This window comes from Protopterus annectens, chromosome 10.part0, assembly GCF_019279795.1.
Source record: "Protopterus annectens isolate FY-2018-M chromosome 10.part0, PAN1.0, whole genome shotgun sequence".
Taxonomy (NCBI): Eukaryota; Metazoa; Chordata; order Ceratodontiformes; family Protopteridae; genus Protopterus; species Protopterus annectens.
Window position 1 is genome coordinate 122,279,323 of NC_056744.1, and position 25,777 is coordinate 122,305,099.

Genomic DNA, 25,777 nt, shown 5'->3' on the forward strand with positions numbered 1-25,777 from the left:
TTATGGTAGGTACAAAACTGTACTTTTTCATTAAGCCTGTTTCCACTTCTGAATAGAAAATAAAGAATATCTTCTCTTTCCAACCCTGATTTTCAAGTCAGAAGAGCAAGGATTGAAGGGAAAATATTGTGTTTCAGGGGTCTCTTCACAAGCTGAAAACAATGATTCTGGGGAACATGTGGCTTCAGATTTCCCTGCAGAAGACTTACTTTTTTCTGAAACCTTAAAATGAAATACATTTTTTAATTGGTGCATAATGATATTCCTGTTGCCTGGCAAATGTATTCTGATGTCTTACAGTTGGAGATATCTCACCCTGCTGCTGTCCCTCATTTGATCTGGTTTGGAGATGGATTTCCAGACCGCTTCTGATAGACAAATGCCTCATGTTAATCCCATTCTATTTTACAAGGATGGAAAACATTTTGACAGATTTGAGAAGGTGGTTTATTCTTCTGCCACTTGAACATTCAGAATTTTAAACTGCCAGGCTCATATGTTAAAAAGTTTTCCTTTTGTCTTTCAAGAATGTGAAAAAAAGTTAACTGGTAATCGTCCCACTTCTAAAGTGAAACCACCTTTAAATGCTTCTTTTGCATCTGCTTCTCACGTTTTTTTAACATGCTGTAAAGTGTTCTTATGATGCTGCTGATGCCATGTCCAGGGCTGCTGCTTATGGGTCAGTCATGAGAAGATTTGCTTAGTTAGGTTCTCAGAATTACCCTGGAGATATTAAAACTTAAAGTTTAAATTCTTTCCCTGGACAATGACATTTTGTTTGGCCCTTCTGCAGCCTAAGGTTTGATGCAAGGGGAGATCCAAATCATTCAGCCTTCCTTTTTTAAGACAAATAAAACTTTTCCTTCTAACTCTGCTCCCTTTTGCAAAAAGCAGTTCAAGCAGCAAGGAGTTAACCAACAGGACTTTTAAAAGGTAATAGGCAGGTGCCAAAAAGAAGGGAAGGCCTCCCAAAATCAAGGTCAGAATGACTGTTTACCTCTTCAAGCCTCCCCTCCGGTAATCGCTTCCCTGTTTCTGAGCCTACACCCTCATCTATCATACCAAATTGTTTCAGATGAATTGGTGCAGAAAAAATTTCAGTAGGGGTACCCTTGGCAGTGGGAATCCCTCCCCAGTTTTCCAGGACATTTCACCTTACCCTATACACCAACTATTCCGGTTTTCCTCCAGTTCTGGAACAAATGTCATCTCAAGGAGTCAAAAAAACAGTGCCTTCCTCACAGATGGGCACATGGTTTTATTTGAGGATTTTTCTGGTGGCAAAGAAAGGTGGGACTTGGAGGCCTGTGCTTCAACTTCTCCTTTTAATGTTTTTGTTAACATCTAAACTTCTAAACTTTATCCCTTCAGACCCTTTAACCTCTTGTCCCTTTCCCAGCATTCATGATAAGCTCGTAAAGCTAGACTTAAGATGCTGTGTCTGGTTCCAGTAATTCCTTATAGTACACACCAATGCGTTCACATTTTTCCTAAGCTGGACAATTGTTTAATATTAGTAGACTCTTTTTCCAGTTGTCTAGAATCTTTGGCAAGGGTACAGAATCTCCTATTCAGTCTGGGTTTTCATGTCAGCACACTGAAATCCTCTCTTATCTCTTCATACAGAATAGTTTTCCTGGCATATTTGCTAGCTTCAGCCTTGGTAAGAGCTCTTCTTCCTCCATACAAAATGTAAATGTATTGAAAGATCTTCTCAAGCTTTTCCAGTCATAATCTGGTATCTGCCAAGGAATTTCACAGGATTCTAGGCTAGAGGGACACCTGTGCCTCTTATGATTCCCATGGCCAGACTTCCCATGAGAAGAATTCAGTGGTACCTCTGATTAGTCTAGACTAGGCATCTGCACCCTTTATCTTTTCAGATCCCTGTGTTGGGGTTTGTATGGCGAGAAGTTATTTGGCTATTAGACTAGTTCTATTAGAATACAGTCTCCTATTCTCCCTTCCATCTCCTCTGTCTGTCACAACAGATGCTTCAGACCTGGTATGGAGAGCAAGGTCTGTGGAACACACTTGACAGAAGAAAGCACAGGAATGTCAAAAAATGATGGCAGTATTAAATACTTTGAAAACCCTAAATCATATCTGGTTTCCAGGATCTCTGCAAGTTTTCACAGATGACACCACAGTGATGTTGTACATAAACAGGGATTACCAGATCTTTGCTCCCATTTGCAAACCTGCTGTGATAGCCTGGGAGTTAGCACTTCTAATATTTTTTTTGTCTTTGGGCTACATACATTTTGTCAGAGTAAAACATTGTAGCAGGCAAGCTGAGCAGAACTGTGATAGACCAGAATGGAAACATAACCCTGAAGTTTTACGGTAATTGATTTAGCTGTGGGAAACGCCTTATGTAGAGCTGTTTGCCTCGTCTCAAACAGATAACTAAAGAATTTCTGTGTAAGGATTCATTGCATCAGAGAGACCCCCACAGACTGGATTTACTCGCACAAGTCGGGGGTTATTTGATAGACCACCAACATGACAACTATTTAGTTGACTGCCTGGACGATAGAATTTTGATAATCTTTTAGGCACTTTTTTTTCTGAGTATGTGCAGCATCTATTGGAGGAGGCTAAAAAGTGTACTGCTAGGAATTTGTATGTGTAAGTGGTGCCATTCCAAAAACCAAGACTCTTTTTCTGGCAAGGTTTGTCTGTTTCTTGATTATTTGTTAGATTCACTGTCATCTAACTTTCATACTCCTCTGCCAAGGTTAAGTAATTTCCGCTTGTCTGCTCTTGGATCCCCCCCAACTCCCATTCTACCTGTCCTCATTTCAAGCAGCTTTAAAAAGGGATTTACATATCTTTCTACTTGAAAAAACAAAACAGGAGGCTCCTCCTTGTAATCTTAACTTTTGTTTTTGAAAAGCTTACTATTTTTTCCATTTGAACCAACTCATCAGGCTGATCTGTGTTTCTTAACATGGAGTGCTCTTACTCATTGCTTTTGATTTGGCTGGAATAGTATTTGAATTACAAGCTCTTTTAGTGAGTGAACCCTACCTCAGTTTTCACAAGGACAGGGTTTCTTTGAGAACCAATCCTTCTTTTATTCTTTAAGTGGTTTTGGAGTCCTTCAGGAATGCTGATCAGCTGGTTGTCTACTTTGAAGAGAAGAGCAAAGGACAACCAGTGTCAAAGCAGACAGTGAAGGTTGTCTCAAGCTGTTTCTTTTTCCTATTGTCACCATAAGTCATTTCCAGTTAGTGCTAGGGCCCTTTCCACTACAGCTTTGGCTTCTTTGGTGGCTTTCTGGAAATGGGTGGACTCTAGAAGCATTCAGAAACAGCATTTTGATCCTATGTACATACGTTACAAGTATTATTGTCTGGTTTCCTTTTCCAGGTTCCGAACAGCCTTTGCTAGGAAAATCTTTCAGCGGCTCCTGGTTTGCTCTTGGGAAGCCTTAGAAAAGGGACTGTGTTTCCAGTGGGCCTACTTCGTTAACAACATTGTCATCGTTATTATTGTAGTATTATTATTACTGTTATAATTTCTCCTCCCCTTTTGTTTCAAAGCTGTGGCAGTCTGTCCAGATGTCATTGGCCTCTACAACAGTAATCTGAATGTTGAACATGGTACACTTTTGTGTAAGTGAACTTAACCATAATTGTAAATGTTACAATAGATCACTGTTACAGTAGCTGTTCCATCCCTTCAACCTCCTCTTTGTAGCTGTTGTGTTGTATTGCCAGGGTGTGGTTATTATATACCGTTGTGTACGTAGTTAGCTACTCATTTTTATGTCTATTAACATTTCTTTTTCCTTTCATAGGTATAGCCGCCCTTCTTGAAACAAAAAAGCTCGGAAGCGTTTGGTGCTCTGTCTTTTATATATAGTTCTCTGCTTGAGCTCCTAGCAGTTAGGACACATGGAAGGCACCCTTAAGCTTTGAAAAGCTTGTCATTTGGTCATATCCTTTGCAGAATATAGCCCAAGTAACTTTGTTTACTATAACATTGATTTGTTAAAGCTGTAATTTATTGTGGAAAGGCTTATCAGAATACTCAGGCCTTCTGCCTAGTTTTCTTGGGTTTCTCCCTTCCAGAAAAAAATATTTTAGTTTGTTCTCCTGGCCAGAGATCATGCAGAATTCACCTGAACTATTCATTGGATACAGAAAAGGCAGATATCACTGATCCCTCCTCTCTCTGACTCTTGAGGGACATGCACGTGGCTCTTATGTTAGTGATGACAGTTATTCTGAAATGGCAGATTAGCAGGAGTCCTTCGGTCCTGCACTCCAGGTGCCAGAATGCCATATTTTGCATTTTTTCCTTCCCCACTTCTTTGGCCATAGTGCTGGCTTCTGTGGTAACAGGTGGGCTAATGTTGGGCCCAATGTAGGCCTGGTTGCATCAAGATGGCCTAGTACTGACCCACCTTATGCAGGCCTGTGTCTCCCTAACATTGATTCCAGCATTGCTTTCAGCACTGTATTATGCTGCTCCCAAATTTGGTTTCATCCCAGCAGGTCAAATGCTGTACTTAACACAAGTTTATTTAGCATTAGCCATGTTGTTGGTATGCCCAACAGCAGACCAGTCTGCATCCTTTACTGTACCAGCGGGGGGTTAAGTGTGAGCCTTACAACCCTGCTGTATTGTTATTCTGAGTAGCTCCTTTTTATGTGTGTTGTTATTCTGAGTAGCTCCTTTTTATGTCCTTCAAGTAAGAGCTTTGGGAACTTTTTCTTCAGGATGATCAAGTTATCATTTCTTGTTGTCATCTTTTGAAATGGAGGATTCCCTGGGAGGATGGATGCAAGTTGTCTCCAGACTCCTTACATTGCTTTCCAGATGGATACGTGGTTTAAGGAGGTGACTTTGCATGATCCAGTCCATCCATTTCATCCCCTGGACTGGCAGCCACAGGTAACAGTTGCTCAGCACCATAAGACTCTCCCATGTTCTAAAACTTTTCCTTTTGCTCCTGTAATGCATGGGGCCTCACTCATTGCTTGTAAAGCTTAAATTTTAGAATGCTTCCTGGCACTTAATAATATGATTTTTCATTTACGTTTTCACTCCCCAGTGAGATTTTCAGGCACTGATTTTTAAATTCTGGTCAAGTCAAAACTATTTTGTTCACTTGAAACTGTTCTGATAGTTTTATTGCAAGCAGTGTTTGTTTGTCATCTCCCACTACTACCACTATTTTGTATTTTTTTAATAGTTTGAGTGTTTTTTGGCATTTCAGATTTGTCTAAGCTTTTTAAGGTAGTTTTACCAGATTGTTGATTAACCTGATGCGACATCCTTTCTCTGGGCCAGTAATCATTGAGCCTGAATCCTTGCCATTGATACTAGAGGGGGATGTTCACTTGAAACAAAAATGGATACACCTAGTACTTCCAGATGCAGCTTTATGCATCAAGCACAGTTTCCCTTAAGACCACAAAGGGAACAGACACAGTCCAGGGTCTGGATTTCTCTCTGTCCCTTTCCAGGGCCCCAGTGAGACTCTCTACTTGCACAGTTGCTGAGTTGAGTCCTCAGCCGAGTGTTCAAGCCAAATCCTGCAGCACCCTCTCTGTGAATTGTGTCTCTGCTCCAAGCTGCTAACACACACACACACACACACACCAGACACTCTAAAGCCAACTACTCTAAGGCTCTTACAAGGGTACCCAATTCTACTGAGTGAAATTAATATTAATATAATGATAGTGTTTGACCAATGCAGTAAGGCTTTCAGGAGTGGCCACATAGTCACCAAATAGGTATTAAGTACTCTCAAAGGTTAAAATATTCTCTAAGGGACCAGCCACAATGAAAAGTTTAAATATATATGATAAATAATAAAAGAACATGAAAACATGCAGTACCTATTTACAGTAAACACCAGAGTTTCATTCACAGGATATATTGAAGTAGCACAGATGAATAGATTCACATAGATGCAGAAAAAAACAGTACTTAACTAATCTTACTATATTTTCCTGATTGATCTAAAGTAAGGCAAGATGAAATGGGTACGGAATCCTTCTATGTCAGGTTTCAAAAACAGAGTGCTGTGAGAATTCAGTCTCATCTAGTACTAAAATGTAATTTTTGCCCTGGATTACAGAATAACACACATATCTGGTCAGCTGATTTCTGGTTCCTATACTACCCCCTTTCTTAGCAGCTCACCCAGAATCTTGCACGTGTGTGTCAATAATACACACACATAACACTTTGCTAAGATCTGTTGCAGCTTCTAGAAATCATAAAACAATAAAAACCCTTCCACTCTTCCTGCAGGAGCTAATAAACCATTCTCTGGCACAGACATTTCATCTCTGGTTGCAATCGGAACTGTAAGATACTGTCTTTATGGCCTACATTAAGTAGTTTTAATTTCATACTATTTTTCAAAGTTAGCTGGACTGATGTTAACCTCTTCTCTTCCATTATCTTCTGTTACAGTATTAATTTCATAATTATAATACAGTCTGACATACAAGTGCATTTCTTCTTCTGTCCAGCAGGACACACTGTTGGTGCATGTTTAATACAAGCAATCCTATAAATACATTTTCAAGGCAAGCATCTGTACAAATCCATTTGATATACCAATGACATGTAATTCTTTGCAAAATTCCAGCTAGCTGTGCTGGCATATGTTACACATCAAAGCATATCCACACAACCAGGCAAGGTCAGAAAATACAAAAATTCACAGCACAAGTAAAATATTCTGACCCCTATGACTGTTGGCCCATAAAAGCTCCACAGGCTTTAATGTAGAAGAAAAAGGTAAGCGCTTTCACCGTGTACCCACCACTTCTTCAGACCATATAAATACAATAACAAGCAAAACAAGTTATATAAAGACATTTGAAATCTAATACACTAATAGTCCACTTCAAATTATGTTATATCATAATTAGTCAACAAATCAAATCCAGAACTCAAACAAAAGCTATTAAAACACCCATTTAACTAATAGCCAGTCAACAGACGGATACCAATACACACCTACTTGCATACGTAAAGTCTCATTCACTTCAATGTTTAAGGGATGGGACGTCAACACGTGTTAAAGAAACTTGTCCATTTAACCCTGGTTTGAATATGTGCTTGCAAAGGCAAGATCCACTTTAATTCACTTCTTTCTGTATAATTCTTTAGATCCCCCTCAAACTGTGAAAAAGCAGCTCTAGCACTGAAAACTTAAAGATAATGCTGCTTCCCATGATTATAAACATGTTTTGCAAGAGCATTGGTGTTCTTATTATGTCCGATGTCATTCAGATGTTCTAATATTCTTTCTTTAAAACTACAATTTTTTTCTGATGTAAAATGCACTGCAACTAACACAGCTAGCATAATAAACTAAATCCTTGCTTTTGCAGTCAGCGTAAAACTCAAAGTCTATCTTTGATCCTGTAGCAGATTGTACAAAAGATGTGCAGCTCCAGATATACTTACATGCTGTACAAGACCTGCAGCAGAAGGTGCCTTTCCTATCCTAAAGCTAAACTGTGGCATAGTATTAAGTACCCTTCTTAATTCTGGAGTAGCCATTGACAATGGCCAATTCTTTTTCACTATATCACATACAATGTTAATATCGCTGCGATATGTAGGGACCAACCTATTCTCAATAATGGATCTAGCTGCACTGTAATTGCCAGTAACTTTCTCAGAAAAAAAAAGGTCTCCCTTGTGTACCCTTAAGTCTACACACTTCAGTAGTCTGTTCAGTGTCATTACTACCATATCCCCTTTCTAAGAACTCTTGTCTCATTGTTTGAAATATTTTTTCCTTTTCACTATTATCACTATGGTGCCTCATTACTCTTAAGTAAATTACCTTTCATAATACTCTTAGTTACATATCCTGAATGTCCTTATGTAATAATGCATTTTTTCTACAAGGCTTCCTATATAACTTAGTATCAAAACATCCAAACAGGTCTTTGCTAATAGTTACATCTAAGAGTTCAGTGGTAAAATCTGAAATATATTGGCTACATTTTAAAAAATCTGTAGTGCTGTGAAGGAACTCCACACATTTTTCAAACAATTCCAGTGTCCCTGAACAAACAAGGAACACATCATCCATGAAACGCCTGTAGAAGCTGAGAATTTCACAGTAAGGATGATGTTGTAATATCTATTCAATTTCCCAATAACATAGCACATGGTTGGTGTAGCTTTTAGCACAAGCAGTGCCTATAGCCATGACAACCTTCTGAAGAAAAAAGTTATATGGTCTGCATTTATATGGTCTGAAGAAGCGGTGGGTACACCATGAAAACACTTACCATTTTCTTCTACATTAAAGCCTGTGGAGTTTTTATGGACCAACGGTCATGGTGGTCAGATTATTTCATTAGTGATATGTTACATATCTACTGCCCTACTTCTTCTTGCATAGCTGGGAATACCTCACATTGTCACACCTGATTATGGTTTCTACTGTTTGGTGGCAGTTGTAATTTATCAGTTGGTAACTTCTTGTCGGTTGTAACAGTTTTTGATCAGCTGTGTCCTTTGCTCTGATTAGTGCATAAGAATAGATTTGCTGAGTTTAAAAAATGCAACACATGGTTAGTTAATCCCCCACAGGACACACACTCCATATGTGGTGGTTGACTGAGTTTGGAATAATCTTGATACCCTGTGTGAAGTCTTTGAGGAGTTTAGCTCCAGGACCCTCCAAGAATTGCAGTGTGCTTTAAAGACCATACTTAATGACAGAGTCAATGGCAGAGTTGGTCTGGATGGAGGGGAGCTCCCCATTCCCCTCCCCCTCTAGCAAGGAAGGGCCCAACGATGCCAGTTGAGGCTCTTTTATATGAACTTATTCTCAAAAACCCAAAGACTTTCTCCAGCCTATGCCAGCAGCATACGGTAATCTTGACTTTTGGACATAACTGCAAACCTATATGGTGAGGACAAGGTCCTTGTGCATCGCACACTGGAGTAACTCCTCACCCCTGGGATCTGGTATTTAGGAGTACACCCCTAGTTAGGGATAGTGGAGCATGGCACTCTAGGCCAAACAGAAGGACTACTATCCCACACAAAAGTTTGATCTATGAGACCAAGAAGGAGGAGCAGAACCTATCAAGACTGCTTACCCAATCACCACACACTTAGAAATAGTTCCACTAGTCCCAGAGAATAAATCCCAGTGGATTTCTGCAGACCAAGTGCAAGAGGAAGCACTGAAACTATTTGAGAAAAGTCTCCCACTCCAGACATATAAGATGACTAGAAGGCTTATTCTGCCTTTTTACTGCCTGTGACCCAAACTTTAGGTCGATACTGCAGTTCATTAAAGTTAAAGTGAAATGGTGTCTAGACACTCCTCCTTCATCAGTGCTCATCTTTTCTGAGGTCTTCTCATTTTCCAGGTTTTGTCTCTTGAGTGGTTCTTCGGCTGGTGACTTAAAATACATGCAGAAACCATGACTGGCATCAATCCCAAAAAGGTGGGCCAAGATCTACTCATCTCCCAAGGACTGGCCAAACTGGTCCATTATATTTTATAATGTAAGTGTCAGCATGACTGCTTGGTTAATAAAGCCTCTACTGAAAAGGGACTTTTGTTCAGTGGGACTTTCCCAGTCAACAGGGGTAAATGAATTAATTAGTTTGTGATTTATTACATTAGTTTACTTCAGAGCTGCCAGACGCACACTATGGGGCAATAGAAACTGGCTGAAGTTAAATTGTATTAACCTATGTAAATTTACAGGTACTTACCCAGGGTATTGATCTGTGAGGATCTGAAGAAACTTAGCCTTACATTCCCATGGTAGTTTTTATCCCTTATATTTTACATACAAATAACACAGAAATACACAAAACAAGGATATGTTGGGACGTTCAAATGGTTCCCATATGCACAAGGGACAGGGTGCTAAACTGAGAGTGAATTTACCATTGCCTATCCATTTGTCCAAAGTACATTTGAAGAGAAAAGAGAAGTACTTTGGTTTATGTGAAATGGAAGACTGTTCCATAGAAGCAGTATTCTTTGTGACATAAATCTGTCCCTCCAACATGTTTTATTTTGCCGAAGAGATGGTGATCTCTTGAACAGGTATTTGTGATACATTGGAGCTGCAAATGTGTGTTTGGTCTGACAGAACAGAACAGGGTCTGTTGAAGCCCTGTACAAGTGCGGGTTAAGACTAATTTTTTTTTTTTTTACAGGAGGCAAGCCTCTTGCACTTCGTCCCACACTCGCCCATAATTAAGTATAGCTATCCCACACCTGGGGGGACTCCAAGCTTTTGGGAATCAGTATCAGTGAGAGAATAGCTGACTGTTTAGTGTTGACCACTTACAGGACAGCTCAGAGTTGCAAGTACATGTAGAGCTGTACTATGAAATTATTTATTTAAAAGGAGGGTGTTGATATTTGAGTCCACTGTGCAATAAATACTTTTGGTTTTCAGTTGCTTTCCGAGAGGTACAGAGTAGTATTTTTTTTTCCTCTGTATGTAGACATTTAAAACTTGTGTGGTTGAAAACACTAGCAGCTTCTGAAATGAGAATGTTAGCAGTGGAAAGTCACACTCTTAGTATTTTAAAATTTGCATGACAGACGTTCATAAATGTTTGGGTATTAAAGCTTATAATTTTTCTACAGGCTTCTGACATGCCATCTACTTCTCGCATCTTGGTTGCTGTAGTAAAAATGTGCTATGAAGCAAAAGACTGGGATTCTCTTAATGAAAACATCGTACTTTTGTCAAAGAGGAGAAGTCAGCTGAAACAGGTATGTTTAGAATACCATTTTCAACTGTGGTTTGATCTTTTAAGTAAATAAAGTTTCAATTTTGTTTTACAGTGCAGCCTGTCATATCCAGAAGTTTAGAACAAAGATATTTGCAACATAACTTATCTTGCAGTTTAAGATACCACGACAGATTTTTGTCTGCATTTTAGTAAAATACATTTTGGTATGAAGTACATTTATGCCTACATGTTGTGTTTTGTAATGCAAAGAAAGCAGTTAAATAGGTAATTGGTTAATTCACAATGCCTTTCAAGTAAAGTATACAGAGGAGTCTTTATTCCTTTCTGTTATGTGGTAGGCCTTTGTAGTATTGAAAAAACAGTATTGGAAAACTGTCCTTTTTAAACTACATTCTGGCAGAAAAAAATGTACTGTCTGTACAAATTGCTCAATAGGTGTACTGTGACGAGGAAAAATGTCAGTGCAGTAGACGTTTACACACAGTATCTCCAGATGTGCATCCCACATTGGTTAGCAATAACCATTAATTGCATCTGAAATACTGTCCTTTCTTGAACTATCTCATTGGAGGTGTTAGAACCAAGCCACTTTTTCTTTTCAGTCAACAGCTGTTGAGTATAAACACTTGTTGTAAACTTTGGATTATTTTACCCTGTCTTAGTGCTTTTTTTCTTGTAGCCAGCACATTTAAGAGGGCTTTTTCTGGGACAGTTGATGCAGAGGTAAATAACCAGTGGGCAGCTGCTTAGTACCACAGTTGTAATCTGCTGTGGATCCTTTGTTAGTTCCGCTGTGCTAGTCAGTTCATGCCTTGCTCGAAGCATGGGTTAATGTGAACCTTTCATAAATGAGGCTTTGGTATGTACTGTATTCACGGTCTTGCTGCTTCTAAATCTTTGCTTACTTGTTTGTGTTTTCCAAATTTAAGTTATTTTCTTTGCTAAGATTTTATTTATTGATTGATTGATTGACATTTGTTGACTGGGAAAGTCCGACTGGGACAGGAACCCATTTTCACCAGAGGCTCGGGGAGAAGAGCTGCACACATATGTTATGATTGCACAGTATTTTACAAGAATTTACAGAAATTACAGTACAGTATAAGAAAATGAGAAACAGACTAATAAATTGTGGGGAAGTTACATTATCAGAGAGAAAATAGTAATTTACAAGACACACACACACACACACACACACACACACACACACACACACACACACACACACACACACACACACACACACACGCACACACGCTTTTTTCTATCAATGCTGAAAGTTGAGAAAGGATTATTAGAGGGGTAGTATTAGGTTGAAATAATTAAAAAAGGGAAAGAAAAATCACTAGTGGGGTAGTTTTAAAGGGGTGAGGGGTTAGAATGATAGTTAAGGGTTAGTAAGATTTTAACTCAGTATTTTTCACGATATTTTCACTCAATATTACTTTAACTGCCACCTTTCTGGCAGAAAGGCGGCAATTATCTGAATTTTGTATGGCATTATCAGCTGTAATGACTTAATCACATAGAACATTAACAGGCACTGTATGCTTATTGTTGACAGGTTGTATGTACTACCAATCCTTTGTTTTGTATAAGTTCTTACATGGTGAGGATTCTGAGCAGTTTAGAAGGAAAAAATAATTTTTAAAAGGCCAACTGAAAGCTTCTAAAAGCTTAACAAGAGATCTTGATGGGAAAATAAATCACGAGCTTGAGAAAATGTAGAAAGTTTTGTCCATAAAGCTAAGTCAGACAAGGGTACACAGGAAGCAAAGTGGTCCTTTGGGTGTGACACAGCAATCAAAAACATGAAAGAAATGAAACAATATATCCTGAAAGAAAGGGAGACAGTAGCTGAAAAATGAGTCCTGTAGTAGTTCTGTTGGAGACATTCTTTCATAGGTTCCCCTGTACAGAGATTTGATAATAATCAAAAAGGACACATACTTGACTTATATTGCCCATCAAACAAAACAACCTGTCCAAGTCACAGATGCAGGCCTTAAAATCATTTTACCCACCTGCCAGACATCAGACATCACTGTTTTCTGAGAGTATTCCCACAGCTAGAGTGCCCAATTTTAAAACCTTTGTAGGTTACTTTCTAGAAACAGTGATCAGTACCTTTATCAGCCAAAACCTCGGACAGTGCACAGGACAGTGTAGTGCATCAACAGTGGACTGCTGTTTTTTTGTGGCGGTTTCATCTTTGTCGCCTGTAGTAATAGGACTGACAGGAAGATCTGGTACTGAAAACATTTATCCGTCCCATTTATCCACAGTGCTGGCCTAGCAACCATCTTTAGATCTGTCTAGTCGTACATTAAATTCATTTGCACTGTAAAATGGCCTCAGGCTACTGTTTTCTTGATATGTTTACTGTTTTTGCTGATTTCCAGTAAGATTTGAGTCCTTATTGCAGCTCAGCTATGTTGAAGTCAGTGTGTTTCACTTTATTTCCTCTTGTTGAGTAGTTTGTTAGCTAGTGTAGTCAGGCTCCCTTTTCTCCTCTCATTTGGTGTCTTATTTATAATCCAGATTCCTTTTTTTCTGTGCTGTGGAGGAAAGCAGGACACTTGATCCTAAAATGTGAACATGGAGCTAAAATCATCATATAAAAACAGTGATGTGGTACATCAACAAGTAGGGGGGAGCCTACTCTGCAGGCTAGCCATGACCCTGTGGAACACTGCTTTGGACATGCATATCCACCTGCAAGCTCAATTCCTGCCAGGCGAACAAAACTCTCTGGCAGACTTGAGCAGAAATCTCCAAGACCCACACGAGTGGCAATTAGACAGCAACACCTTCAACCTTCTAATCCAGAAGTGGGGGACCCCAATGGTAGACCTATTTGCCTCCCCCTACAATGACCATCTCAGCAAATTCTGCAGCAGGACACCTTACAGCAGGGCCTGGAAAGTGGATGCCCTATCCTTCCAGTGGGTAAACCTCTCAATCTATGCCTTTCCCCCTCTGCCTCTCCTAACAAGAGTATTACTCAAGATAAGACAGGAAAGACCAAGGGCAATCCTGATTGTTCCAGAGTGGCAACACCAGCACTGGTACCCACTCTTGTGCAGTCTGTCACCGGTGCCACCATGGCACCTACCCCAGATTCCGACCCTCCTCACTCAGCAGGAGGGACAGATCTTGCTTCCGCAACTGCAAACCCTGAACCTTGCAGCCTGACTTATTCCTTGAATTCTCCTCCAGAAGTCAGCCTAAGCAAGCAGGTGTTGGACGTCATTGTGGAAGCCAGAAGACCCAGTACAAGGAAATCCTATGCTGATAAGTGCAAAAGGTATCGTTCCTGGATTCACTGTAAAGGAGCAGACACAGCTCTGCCCTCCTTACCTCTCGTCCTAGATTATCTAGCAGACCTCCTCCACAGAGGCCTATCCTTCTCTTCCACTAAGATCCATGCCTCTGCTATCTCTGCTCAGTACAGCACTGAGCCACCTCTCTTCTCTCACCCTCTCATCAAACAGTTCCTCAGAGGGGCTAACAACTTAAGGCCACCAAGGAGAGCCCCCACCCCTGCTTGGAACCTTAACTTTGTGCTGGAAAACTTGCCCCCCCCTTGAACCTGCAGCGTCAGCAGAGTTAAAATTCCTCTCTTGGAAAAAAGCCTTGCTTCTGGCCATCACTTCAGCTAGAAGAGTGTCTGAGCTACAAGCACTTATGGCTGTGGAGCCCTTCATTATTTTTCATGCTGACAGGGTCTCCCTCAGGACTAACCCTACCTTTATGCCTAAAGTGGTGTCCAGTGTGGCTCTTAACCAATCTATCCGTTTGCCTACCTTTTTCCCTAATCCTCAAAATAAAGGGGAAAGGATCCTGCACTCTTTAGATGTGCACAGACAGCTCAGATTCTACCTTGATAGGACTAAACCCTTCAGGAAATCTGACCAGTTACTAATTAGCTTTGCTCCAGGGGCAGAGGGCAAGGCCAATTTGAAACAAGCCATCTCCAAGTGGATAGCACACTGTATCCATTTTCTGTTACAAACACCATGGGCAACCACCCCTTCTGGGGGTCAGAACCCATTCCACTAGGGCAACTTCAACCTCTACAGCATTCCTCAGGGGAGTCCCAACCAGGGACATTCTGGAAGCTGCTACTTGGAGTTCGGTTCACACCTTCACCAAGCATTACCACCTGCCTATCTTTTCCAAATCCAGGGCAGGTTTTGCAACTGCCGTCCGGCAGGGCATACTAGCCAGCCCCAACTCTTCTTGACTGCCTCCACCCATTCTTCAGCTTTGGGAATCAACCCAAGTGTGATGACTGCAACAGTGAAACACTAAGAACGTAGTACAGTTGTGTACACTTACCATAAATGTAGATGTTCAAGTGTATTCACTGTTGCAGTCCTGGTTTCCCACTCTCTAGCCCCTTCTCTCTTCTCTGTCTCTATTACATATCCCCTACTGGGCTATTGGTATTTACTTTTTACTGGTGATGTTTTTTTACACCATAACTTAGCTCCCTATTTGGGGGGCTCCTGACATTTGGGGCAAGAAAAACTGAAGTTATGTCATCTACTGCCTGTTTTTATACCCCTGACGACCTGATGTCAGTCCTGAAGTGACAGCAGTTGACGCAGAAATACTAAGTCTCTTATATTCGTGCTGACTGAGGGCTACCTACAGGCAGATAATCCAAGTGTGATGACTGCAACAGTGAATACACTCAAACATCTACATTTATGATAAGTGTACACAACTGTACTTTCAGATTCCAGAGGTAGCTGATTGTGGAATCTGCCCTTACTATGTAAGGGTGGCTAGACTTGGAGCTTAAAATTAAATCACAGTCGTAGATGTCAACCCCCATTTCTTTGGGCAACCAAACCATTTGACTGGCCCACAGTGCAAGGGATTGTTCAAAAATAGAAAAATGGTTTGGCCACGCCAAAAAAGCTTTAAGTAGTTTATTCCACAATAAAATACAATCGCTTTCACCCTACCATAGTGCAGGGCTTTTACAAGTCGATGGTTCAGCCAGAGTGATGGCTTTGGGTCTGACTACTCATTGCTTTGACAGAATTTGCCTGATAGAATTTGAGAAAGCTCAAAAGTCAGCTTCATAAATGCCTCATTTGATAGAACCTTGCACTTTAGCTGGTTAATAAAAACTGAACTAAAGAAACAGAGTGATAGTGGTATGCTTACAGAGGTTGGGGAAAGTTTCAAGCCTCTCAGAACCAGTTCTGATGAGTGTACCAGAGCCTGCATTATAGAGATTTCTAGTAAAGGCTCAGGAAGTAACTTTTGAGGTTTTAGTAAAGGCTAAGGGAGTGTGGCTGCTTTCAGAATGGTCATGATTCCTAGAGATGTTTTTGGCAGTATAACCAGGAGTTCATCTGCCCTTCCTTGGGAGGAAAGCAGTCTATTTTATTTTGTGTTTATTTGACATATGTTAACTGGGAATGTCCGACTGAGCATGAGCCCTTTTTCAGCAGAGGCCCAGGGAGAAAAGCTCCACAAAAAAGAAGTGATACAAAATCGTATAGTCAAGATTGCACAACGGTTATACAAAACTTTAAATAAGTGATAAATGTAAAGTACTGAAGTAATTTTACGTAAAAAAGCACTGTATAAAATTAAGGTACAGTATAGGTCAGGTCAGTCTGCAATAAGGTACAATTGTATAGACAATGAAAGGAAGTTAATGCGAAAGTTAGAAGAAAACAGAAGTTCTGAGATAAAAAAAAGTGTAAGGGTAAGGAAATGAAGAAACCCCTCTGGAGGCAGTAAGGGATTGTCTGTCTGTCTGCCTGTTGACATTGTGGTATGTTGTCACACAGAGCAGGTGGATCAGAAACATAGTATCTCAAGGCTGTTTCATTCCCTTTTTGGCTATTTTCAAGCTGAAGTCTCTCCCAGACATCCCAGTCTGTCAAAAAGCTGTGGCCCAGTAGAGGCCCAGGTTATGCTCCAAAAAAGAGAGTCATCCAGGAGATCCTGCCAGACCAGAAATGGCTAGGCATTTATTCAGAGTCCTTCATGATATCAGAAAAGACAAAGGCTGTCAGGCATATTCCCCACCTTACCAGCATACATCAACAGATTTACAAAGAATCTTTTCATATGATTAGGGTGCAGTTTATCTGAAGGAGACCAGATATGCTTTTTGGACGTACAGCACACACACAACATGCTTATCAGGTTTTCCGAGAAGTCCATGAGGTTTTTGAAATAGTGGATTGGGACCAGTAATTTTCATTTCAGGTCCTTATCATTTCAACTAACTAAATGATGTAGGCCAGATGCATGTCATTAGTGCAAGTAACTTAAACTATGGGGTTCCAGGATTTTTTCCCGTATTGGGACAACTTTCCCCTAAGATCCCCAACTATCCACAGTCTTGTTTCTTCCTGGGGTTGCTTTTTATACCTTTTCGGTCCTTGAGGATAATGGAGAACATCACAAAATTCTGTTTGATGTTCTTGGAGTCAGTCACCTTTATAGGCTGCACTGTGCACACACTGGTTTGTGGTGAGGTTCTTCTGACAGACAACAGCCAGTCCATCAAGTTTTATAGTTGTCATCATAATTCTGAGTGATTCAGTCCCTGCGGCTTTCGGTCCTTGAGCTCTGAGCTTATGGTCTTGACAACCCACAAAGCCAGTTTGCACATCAACATTCTGGAGATGAGGTACCTTCTCACCTTGTAGACCTCTCAAAATTCCCTTCCCTGCAGTGTGATTGCCATTCAGTCTGACAGTGTGACAATGATTTGGTATGTAAATGAGCAGGGAGAGCATATTCTTATCCTGTTTTTGTTGGGTGGCTTTGTGAGTATGATAATAGGCCTTTGCTTCAAGCTGTGTTCTCATTGCTGCTTACATTCCAGGTCAAGCCAGTTTTGTAGTAGAGTAACCTAGATGCTGTCTATTGATGCCTCGCAAGTGTCCTCTCAGTCATTTGGTAGAATGTACTGTGTTTTATGGCAAGCCTTGCTCTAACCTTTTTTGTATCGTTAGCTAACTTCAAATGCAGTAACATATAGGTGCACTCATCCTTAAGTGGCTCCTGGGACTATCTATGTGGTTTCTTCATTTCCCATTATTCCCAAATTCCTGGAGAATGCCGGCTCATAAAAGGTCAGAGAGCGCATACCAACAACTCATTGGTCTCAAATGTGGATCTCACAAGAATTCTGTCCGTCTACTTTACCCACATGACTTTCAGCCATAAACATTAATTGCTCAACATCTCTCAGACTCTCCCAAGCTCTAAAACTCCTCTCTTTGCTTCTGTAATCTCTTATGTTCAAGTCTTGCTTGGTGCCTGGAAAGCTTGCGTCCCGGGATGTTCGCAGGCTGAGAGGAGTTTTCTTCATTTCTTTTGTTGCTTTAGTGAAAGTTTAAAATGATTTTTCTTATATCTCTTAAAATCAGATTAGATCTAACCTTTTTTCACAGTTCTTATTGCTGTTGGGTTTTATATTACTAGCAGTTAGTGTTAATTTTCTCCTCCTGTGCTTCTGCTACCATTTTGTGTTTCATTGTTATTACTGATGTTTTAGCATTTATTGTCATTTTCTGATATTTCAAGACTGATTCATTGGACTGTGTTTACATTTGATGGGTTTGTTGTTATGTTATCGGTTATTATTATTAATTACCTGTAATTACCATTTTTGGACATTATTTTTGGTTGTCACTGTGTTTTAAACAGTTATTGGCTTCTAGTTGATTAGTTAAGATGGATAGAGGTGGGTCTGCTGGTTGTAGGAAATGAAGGTACTGACATAATTCCCAGCAGGGCAAAATGCCATTTGTGTTGTGTGCTGTGGTGGAACACTTCAAATGCCCAAAGTGACACCTGTGAGAATTTTACCTCCAAGACCCTGCAGGGACACAAAAAATACTATCTTGAAGTGACTCCTGCCTGCTGATTCCATTCCCCCTCCAAGAAAGACAGAAAGGAAGAGAAAAGAACAACTAAATATTATTTTTCAAAATGCACTCTCCGAATGTACACCTGTGGTTACCCAGTTGTTCTCACTGGTATAGTTGGAAATGTCAGGATGCACCATTCATCCAAGCAGGTAGATAACTTTTATTTGAAAGAACATGGCAGCACAGTAAAAACATTTCTCAACAAAGTGACAAAAGTCTGTTAAAGCTGTGCTTTATGTTAAATGTGCATAGACATAAAATGGCTGCAGACATACACACTTACATGTGGGTTACGTTCAGTTTGTTAAATAGTCACTTCATCAAGTGCTTGAAGTGCATGGAAATGTGGTCGAAAACATGTTTTATCAAGTGCAGGAGATATTGATACTAATATGATTGAATGTGTTTGGTTAGGGTAAGTGTGAGGTTGAAATTTTAATTCCAAAACATCAAGGGAATGATGAAAGTTTCAGCTTTATGGATCATGAGTGTATGTGTGCGAGTGCTTCTGAGTTAATGTTGGATTAAGGGCTAAGGAAGGGACTAGATTTATTGTTGCGCATGTGCTGATGTATGTGATGTGTTTCTCCATGTCCTGTCTAGTAACAGTGTTTCAGAAAGTTTTTTTTTTTCTGAGGTAACATAGTGTTAGAGTTAGCATGCATTAGTAAGGTGGTGCAGGTGGGCAGCCTCATGTTCATCTTTAATACAGTAAACTGTCAGTTAACCAGCACCCATGGGGATTGGTAGATGCCGGATAACTGTGGATCTGAAGTAAACTACATTTGATCAGCAAACTGTGGGTATTGGATCCGAGCCGGCAGCTTTCCAAGCTAAAAGATCCGAGCTCTCAGCTCCTCCCCCTTACCCATAATGCTCTGCCACCTCCCTCCAGTCCTCAGATCTCGTTTGCCTCGGCTTCTGATAGCTTCTTGCGATGAGCTCTTGGCGTTGCGTGCAAGTGAAAAAAAGCTTTAAAAACCTTTAAAACTCTTCTTTTTCATGTTGTGCGAATGTTGTAGGCCCTTAGTATTGTTTATATACCTCTTTCTTCCCTTTCTTGTGGTAATTTGTGTTTAAATTTAACTTTTCCCTCCCCTTTACTGTGTGTGTGTGTGTGTGTGTGTGTGTGTGTGTGTGTGTGTGTGTGTGTGTGTGTGTGTGTGTGTGTGTGTGTGTGTGTGTGTGTGTGTGTGTGTGGCGCGTGCTGTGGCTGAAGGGCCTAAGGCCATTTTTTTCAAAATGCACTGAGTGTGGCCATAAGCTGTCCCCAGCGGATGGTCACACTCAGTGCGTTCTCTGCCTAGGGGTAGGCCACCTGTCTTCTGGCTGCCAAATATGTGCGGCCTTCAACCCCCTGGCTTTGAGGGATAGGAGGAATAAGTTAATCCTGGCAGGGCTTTTGCCAGTGGATTCTTCTTCCTCCTCTCCCTCTAAGGCACCAGCCGCAGCCGCGGCTGCCCTGCCTTCAGTTCCCCCTCCCCTGACTGGGACTCAACCTCCCTCTGTGTCTCGGGGAGAGGGGGACTCTTCTTCTAGAGAGAAGAGGCATAAGGATAGGGACTGGCATAAAAGCCATAAGAGGCGGGCAGAGTCTCATCCCTCTGCTCCGCCAACTAAGGTAGGTAGTGCTCCCAGGAGGGTCTCCACCCTCTCGGCTCCGTTCCCCTTGCTTTTCCCCGGAGCCGGAGGAGTACTGGTCTCCTTCGAGGTCCTCGAGGCGGCCTTCCTGGCCTGCTTCGGTGACCTCCTCGAGATCCACCACAAGCATGTCTGAAGCTGATTTGGGCCGGGTGATGCGTTGATTCTTGTAGGCCCAGATGCAGATGAGGGTGCTCCTGCCTCCCCCCTCCCCGGGGGGGGGGGAGCTTGGGCCCTTTCTTTGCCCCAATTGCTCCTTCTCCGGCTCTTTGGATCAGAGCTGTCTCGGACCCGGGGAGTCTTCGACCCCGACAGTACCCTTGAGCGTGTCGGATCCGAGCTCTCGGGGCCGAGAGCCAAGCTTCGGAGCCGCAGGGGTGAGTGTGCCTTCGGCACCGTTTCGGTCAGAGCTCACTCCCCTTTCAGGTCCGATCGCATCGGCTCCGACACCGGTCCTTTTGTCGGAACCGAGGGGGCTGCTCTCGGAGCCAGGGGAGAGTGGTTCACACTCGACTTTTGACGTAGTGGAGACTGTTCTGTCGAGTAGTTCCAGGTCCCCGGTCCGGGCTACGGATCCACCTGTCACCTCCGCGCATTTGGGCCTATCTTCCATCGTCTGGCCCCAGGGACAGCCTGCGTCGGCACTCCAGTTGGTTCCTGTAGGGGAACAGGACCCCGTTGGTGAGCCCTCCTTGGACAGTCCCTCTGAGGAGGTGCCTCACAAACGAAAGTGCAAAAGGAGGCACATGGACTCCCCTGAGTCCCTCACAGAGGACACAGACTTAGAGGAAGGAGAAGGTTCCCCAAGGTAACCCCCGGAAGACGTCTCCTTCGGAGACATTATGGAAATGCTACGTATCAGAGGGGGGTGGTCTGCCCAAAAACCTTCCTCCAATGAGTCTGTGTTTCTGGAGACGTTCGCAGGCCCGTCTACCTCTTGGGTGTCCCCCCCGGCTCATCCCCTGGTAGACTTGATTACTACCAGGGCTTAGAAGGAGCCGGACACCGTGGAGCCAATCCCTAAAAGACCAGACAAAATACTCAGCCCCCCTTCTGACACACAGGTGTGGTATAAAGGGTCTCTAGTAGATGCCATGGTGGTGGCAGCTGCCACTAAGAAGGATCTAGCACAGGAAAGTTCCTCAGTCCACCCTCCTGATAAGGAGTCTCGGACGATGGACCACATTGGAAAGTGGATGTTTGCTTCAGCTACCTTTTCTATATGGGCGCTGAATTACCAGTGAGACTTGATAAAGGAATACGCTGGAGCTCCCCCAGAGTCCATGGCGGCCGAGGACAAACGGACCTTCTCGGCTCGCATAGCCACTTTAAAGTCAATTTCTAACACTTCCATGCAGCTTCTCTCCCATGCCACGGAGGGAGCAGCTAGAGCTAGCGGAGCAGGGGTTGCCTTACGGTGCCACGTCTGGCTTTGCCTTTGTGACTTTTGGAACCCTTCAAGGTGTCCTTTGTGAATGCTCCCTTTGACCGTTCTGCACTATTTGGCAAGACTGTCTGCGACACGTTGCTCCAGAGTGAGAAGGACAGGAAGACGCTGTCTGCCGTCGGGATCTGCTTTTCTAATGCTCAAAGGTCCTTCTCAAGGAACCAGAGAGGACAGAAGAAGATGTGGTTCCGGTAGTCCCAGCAGTCCCGTCCCGCTCCGGACCCCTTGTCCTTCAGAGGCAGAGGAGGACAAGGTGGACGCCAGCCCAGAGGCAGAGGGGGGCCGAAGAATTTCGGGTCCAGAGAGCCTTTCTCAGACAGACCCGCACAACAGCCCTGAGGGCTTGCTTGGCTGTCCCTCCCTGGAGGCAGTCGGGGGACGTTTTTCGGAGCACCTACGAAGTTGGGAGTCCATTACTACAGATCACTGGGTGCTCCGAATAATATCCAGAGGTTACACTATTCCCTTTCTGCATCTTCCCCCTTTAACGAAACGCCTTCCCGATGTCCGACCCGATCAAAGGGAGGCGGCGGCTTTAGAAATTTCGAAGTTGCTAGAAGAAAGGGCCGTTCAGCACGTCCCGCCAGAGCAGTCTGGATTAGGCAATTACTCCAGGTTCTTTTTGGTACCAAAAAAGACGGAGGACTTGAGGCCAATTCTGGACCTGTCATCTCTAAACCTGTTCATTGCCAAAGAGAAGTTCCGGATGGTCACTCTGCAGTCTATTCTCCCTCTCTTACAGGAGAACGACTGGATGTGCTCCATAGACTTCAAGGATGCGTACTACCATATTCTCATGGACAGACGGTCCAGGAGGTTTCTTCGCTTTCGGCTAGGAGCCAATCACTTTCAGTTCAGGGTTCTCCTGTTCGGCCTCACCACAGCCCCCAGGGTGTTCACCAAGGTCATGGCAGTTGTAGCAGCCCACCTGAGACTTCAGGGAATTCAGGTATTTCCTTACCTGGACGATTGGCTCCTCACCGCCCCCACCATGCATCTGCTTTGCTCCGCTAGGGATTACTTCCTAGCCATGGCCCAGAGGCTAGGCATTACTATAAATCTTCAGAAGTCGTCTCTACATCCTGGGCAATTTCTGGATTTTATAGGGGCCAGGATAAATACGTGCCAAGCCAAGGCATTCCTAACCACGGACAGGTTGCGCAGCTTGTCACTACACATAATGGCTCTCCTGCAGTCTCCAGCCCCACCTGCAGAGTTGGTCCTGAGAGCCCTGGGCTCCATGGTGACAGCCATAAGCCTGTCTCCCTTAGCAAGATTGCATATGAGAATTCTACAGTGGAATCTTCAGGTTCAGTGGTCACTCCTGCTCCATCCGTTGGAGTCACCAATTCCCCTGAGCAGGGTTTGCAGGAACTCCCTTCTTTGGTGGCTTCATTCTCAAGAGCTGCGGGAGGGGAGACAGTTTGTGATGCCTCAGCCCCAGGCCATGTTGACAACGGATGCTTCTTGCCTCGGGTGGGGGGGGATTCTATGGGCAGAACTGTCCAAGGCACGTGGACTCCCTTAGAGACCGTTCTGCATATCAATGTCCTGGAGATGAGGGCGGTGCTTCTAGCGTTGCAAGCCCTTCAAAACCTTCTTCCTCTGGGGACTATTGCAATTCAGACAGACAACATGGCGGTAGTCTGGTATATCAACAAACAGGGAGGCACCAGTTCTTACCCTGTTTGTCAAGAGGCTATGAGAGTTTGGGAATGGGCCATTTCCACCAACCGCTTTCTGATAGCAGCACACATTCTGGGTCGGTCCAACATTTTAGCGGACAAGCTGAGTTGCTCGATCCTTACACCTTACGAGTGGTCTCTAAACCCATCAGTAGCGGATCAGATCTTCCTCAGATGCGGTCAACCTTGCTGCAATCTTTTTGCTTCTCCTTCAAACACAAAATGCAGCGAGTTTTTCGCTCTGATTCCCCCTATGGGGGGGAACCCCAGAGACGCTCTGGTGCATGCTTGACCCCCCGGTCTCCTGTATGCTTATCCCCCTCTTCCGCTGATGACAAAATTTCTGCAGAAAGCTCATCGGTTGGAGAGCAAAATAATCCTCTCAGCACCATTCTGGCCTCGCCAGATCTGGTTCCCGTACCTGCTGTCTCACAGTGTGATTCCTCCTTGGATCTTAGATCCCATTCCGGATCTGATCTCTCATCCTGCGGGATTACAGCCCCCAAACCTGGACGACCTCAAGCTCACGGCTTGGTTGATCCAGTTCCGCTAATCGCAAGGACTCCTGGTATCTCGTCTCCCATGAAATCTATTCTGATAGCTTCTACAGTCAAGGTTCAAATGGCAGCTATTTCCCATTTCCATATTGGGGATAGCCTTGGCCCCTTAGCTTCCGCTAAGATATGCAAAACCTTTTTGAAGGGCACCTTTCTGTTGAAACCTCCTGTCAAGAATGCGGTTCCACCTTGGTACTTGACCTTGGTTCTTCAGGCCTTGACTGGCCCACCCTTTGAACCGGCGGGTTCGGTAGAGTTAAAATTTTTATCTTGGAAAACGGCCTTCCTGGTTGCTATTACTTCAGCCAGGAGAGTGTCTGAGCTTCAAGCCCTTTGTATGAAACCCCCATATCTGGTCTTCCATAAGGACAGAGTGTCTCTCAGGACTAACCCTTCTTTCTTGCCCAAGGTAGCCTCTGAATCCAATATCAACCAATCCATTAATTTGCCTGTGTTTTTCCCCAGCTTTCAGAACAAAGGGGAATACAGATTACACTCATTGGATGTACGCAGACAATTGCGTTTCTACTTGCACAGGACGGCTAGTACTAGAAAATCAGATCAACTGTTTGTTTCTTTCGCTAAACCATCCTTGGGTAAGCCTATTACAAAAGTTACCTTGGCCAGATGGATATCCCAATGCATCAGGCATACTTATTTAGTCTCTGGCCAGCCTGAACCCTTGGGGGTCCATGCCCATTCTACCAGGTCTATGGCTACTTCTGCAGCATTCTGGTCGAGAGTTCCTCTAGACGACATCTCCTCAGCAGCTACATGGTCCTCTTCTCATACTTTCATTTCTCATTATAAATTGGATCTGATATCCAGGAGTAGGGCATCATTTGGCTCCGCAGTGCTCCGGAATATCCTTCCTTGAGGCCCGCCCAAGGATTTAGGTAGCTGGGTCTCTGTCCCACAGTGAACCAATGAAGTTAACTACTTCAGATAAAGAAGTTATGTACTCACCATAACGTTCCATCTGAGTAGGTAACTTCATTTGTCTGCAACTGACCCCCCTCCTTCCCTCTAACCTGTTTTATGGTTATTCCATCACGCAGGGTTTCACCTGGTCTTGCATTTGGTTAGGATTCCTCTGGCGAGGGTGGTACTCTCTCTCTTGGTTGGCAAACTCGATCTGAGGACTGGAGGGAGGTGTCAGAGTATTATGGATAAGGGGGAGGAGCTGAGAGCTCGGATCTTTTAGCTTGGAAAGCTGCCGGCTCGGATCCGAGGACGGATCCGATACCCACAGGTTGCAGACAAATGAAGTTACCTACTCAGATGGAACGTTGTGGTGAGTACATAACTTCTTTTTTCTGGTTGCTTGAGAGAGGAGCACAGAACTTTTTTCAGTGGCACACTGAGGGAATTGAAATTTAATTAATTGAATTGAGAAAGAGAATGAGGAGAGTGCGTTGAGCAGATGGAAAGAGTACTTTGAGGGGCTGATGAATGAAGAGAATGAGAGGGAGAGAAGGTTGGATGATGTACGGACAGTGAATCATGAACTGCAGTGGATTAGCAAGGAGGAAGTAAGGATAACTAGGAAGAAGATGAATGGAAAGGCTGTTGGACCAGATGACATGCCTGTAGAAGCATGGAGGTGTTTAGGATAAATAGCAGTGGAGTTTTTAACCAGATTGTTTGATAAAATTTTGGAAAGTGAGAGGTTGCCTGAAAAGTGGAGAAAAAGTGTTTTGGTACCAATTTTTAAGAATAAGGGTGATGTGCAGAGCTGTAGTAACTACAGAGGGATAAAACTGATCAGTCACACCATGAAGTTATGGCAAAGAGTAG

At 43.0% G+C, this 25,777-nt stretch overlaps 1 protein-coding gene across 1 annotated transcript in view; it reads left to right on the forward strand.

Moving 5' to 3' along the window:
• PSMD12 (proteasome 26S subunit, non-ATPase 12) overlaps positions 1–25,777 on the forward strand; it is a 694,608-nt gene that overhangs the window by 223,906 nt on the left and 444,925 nt on the right. Inside the window, exon 3 of the mRNA XM_044085094.1 lies at positions 10,625–10,753. Within this exon, the coding sequence (XP_043941029.1) occupies positions 10,625–10,753 (129 nt within the window). The remainder of the gene's footprint in view (positions 1–10,624; positions 10,754–25,777) is intronic.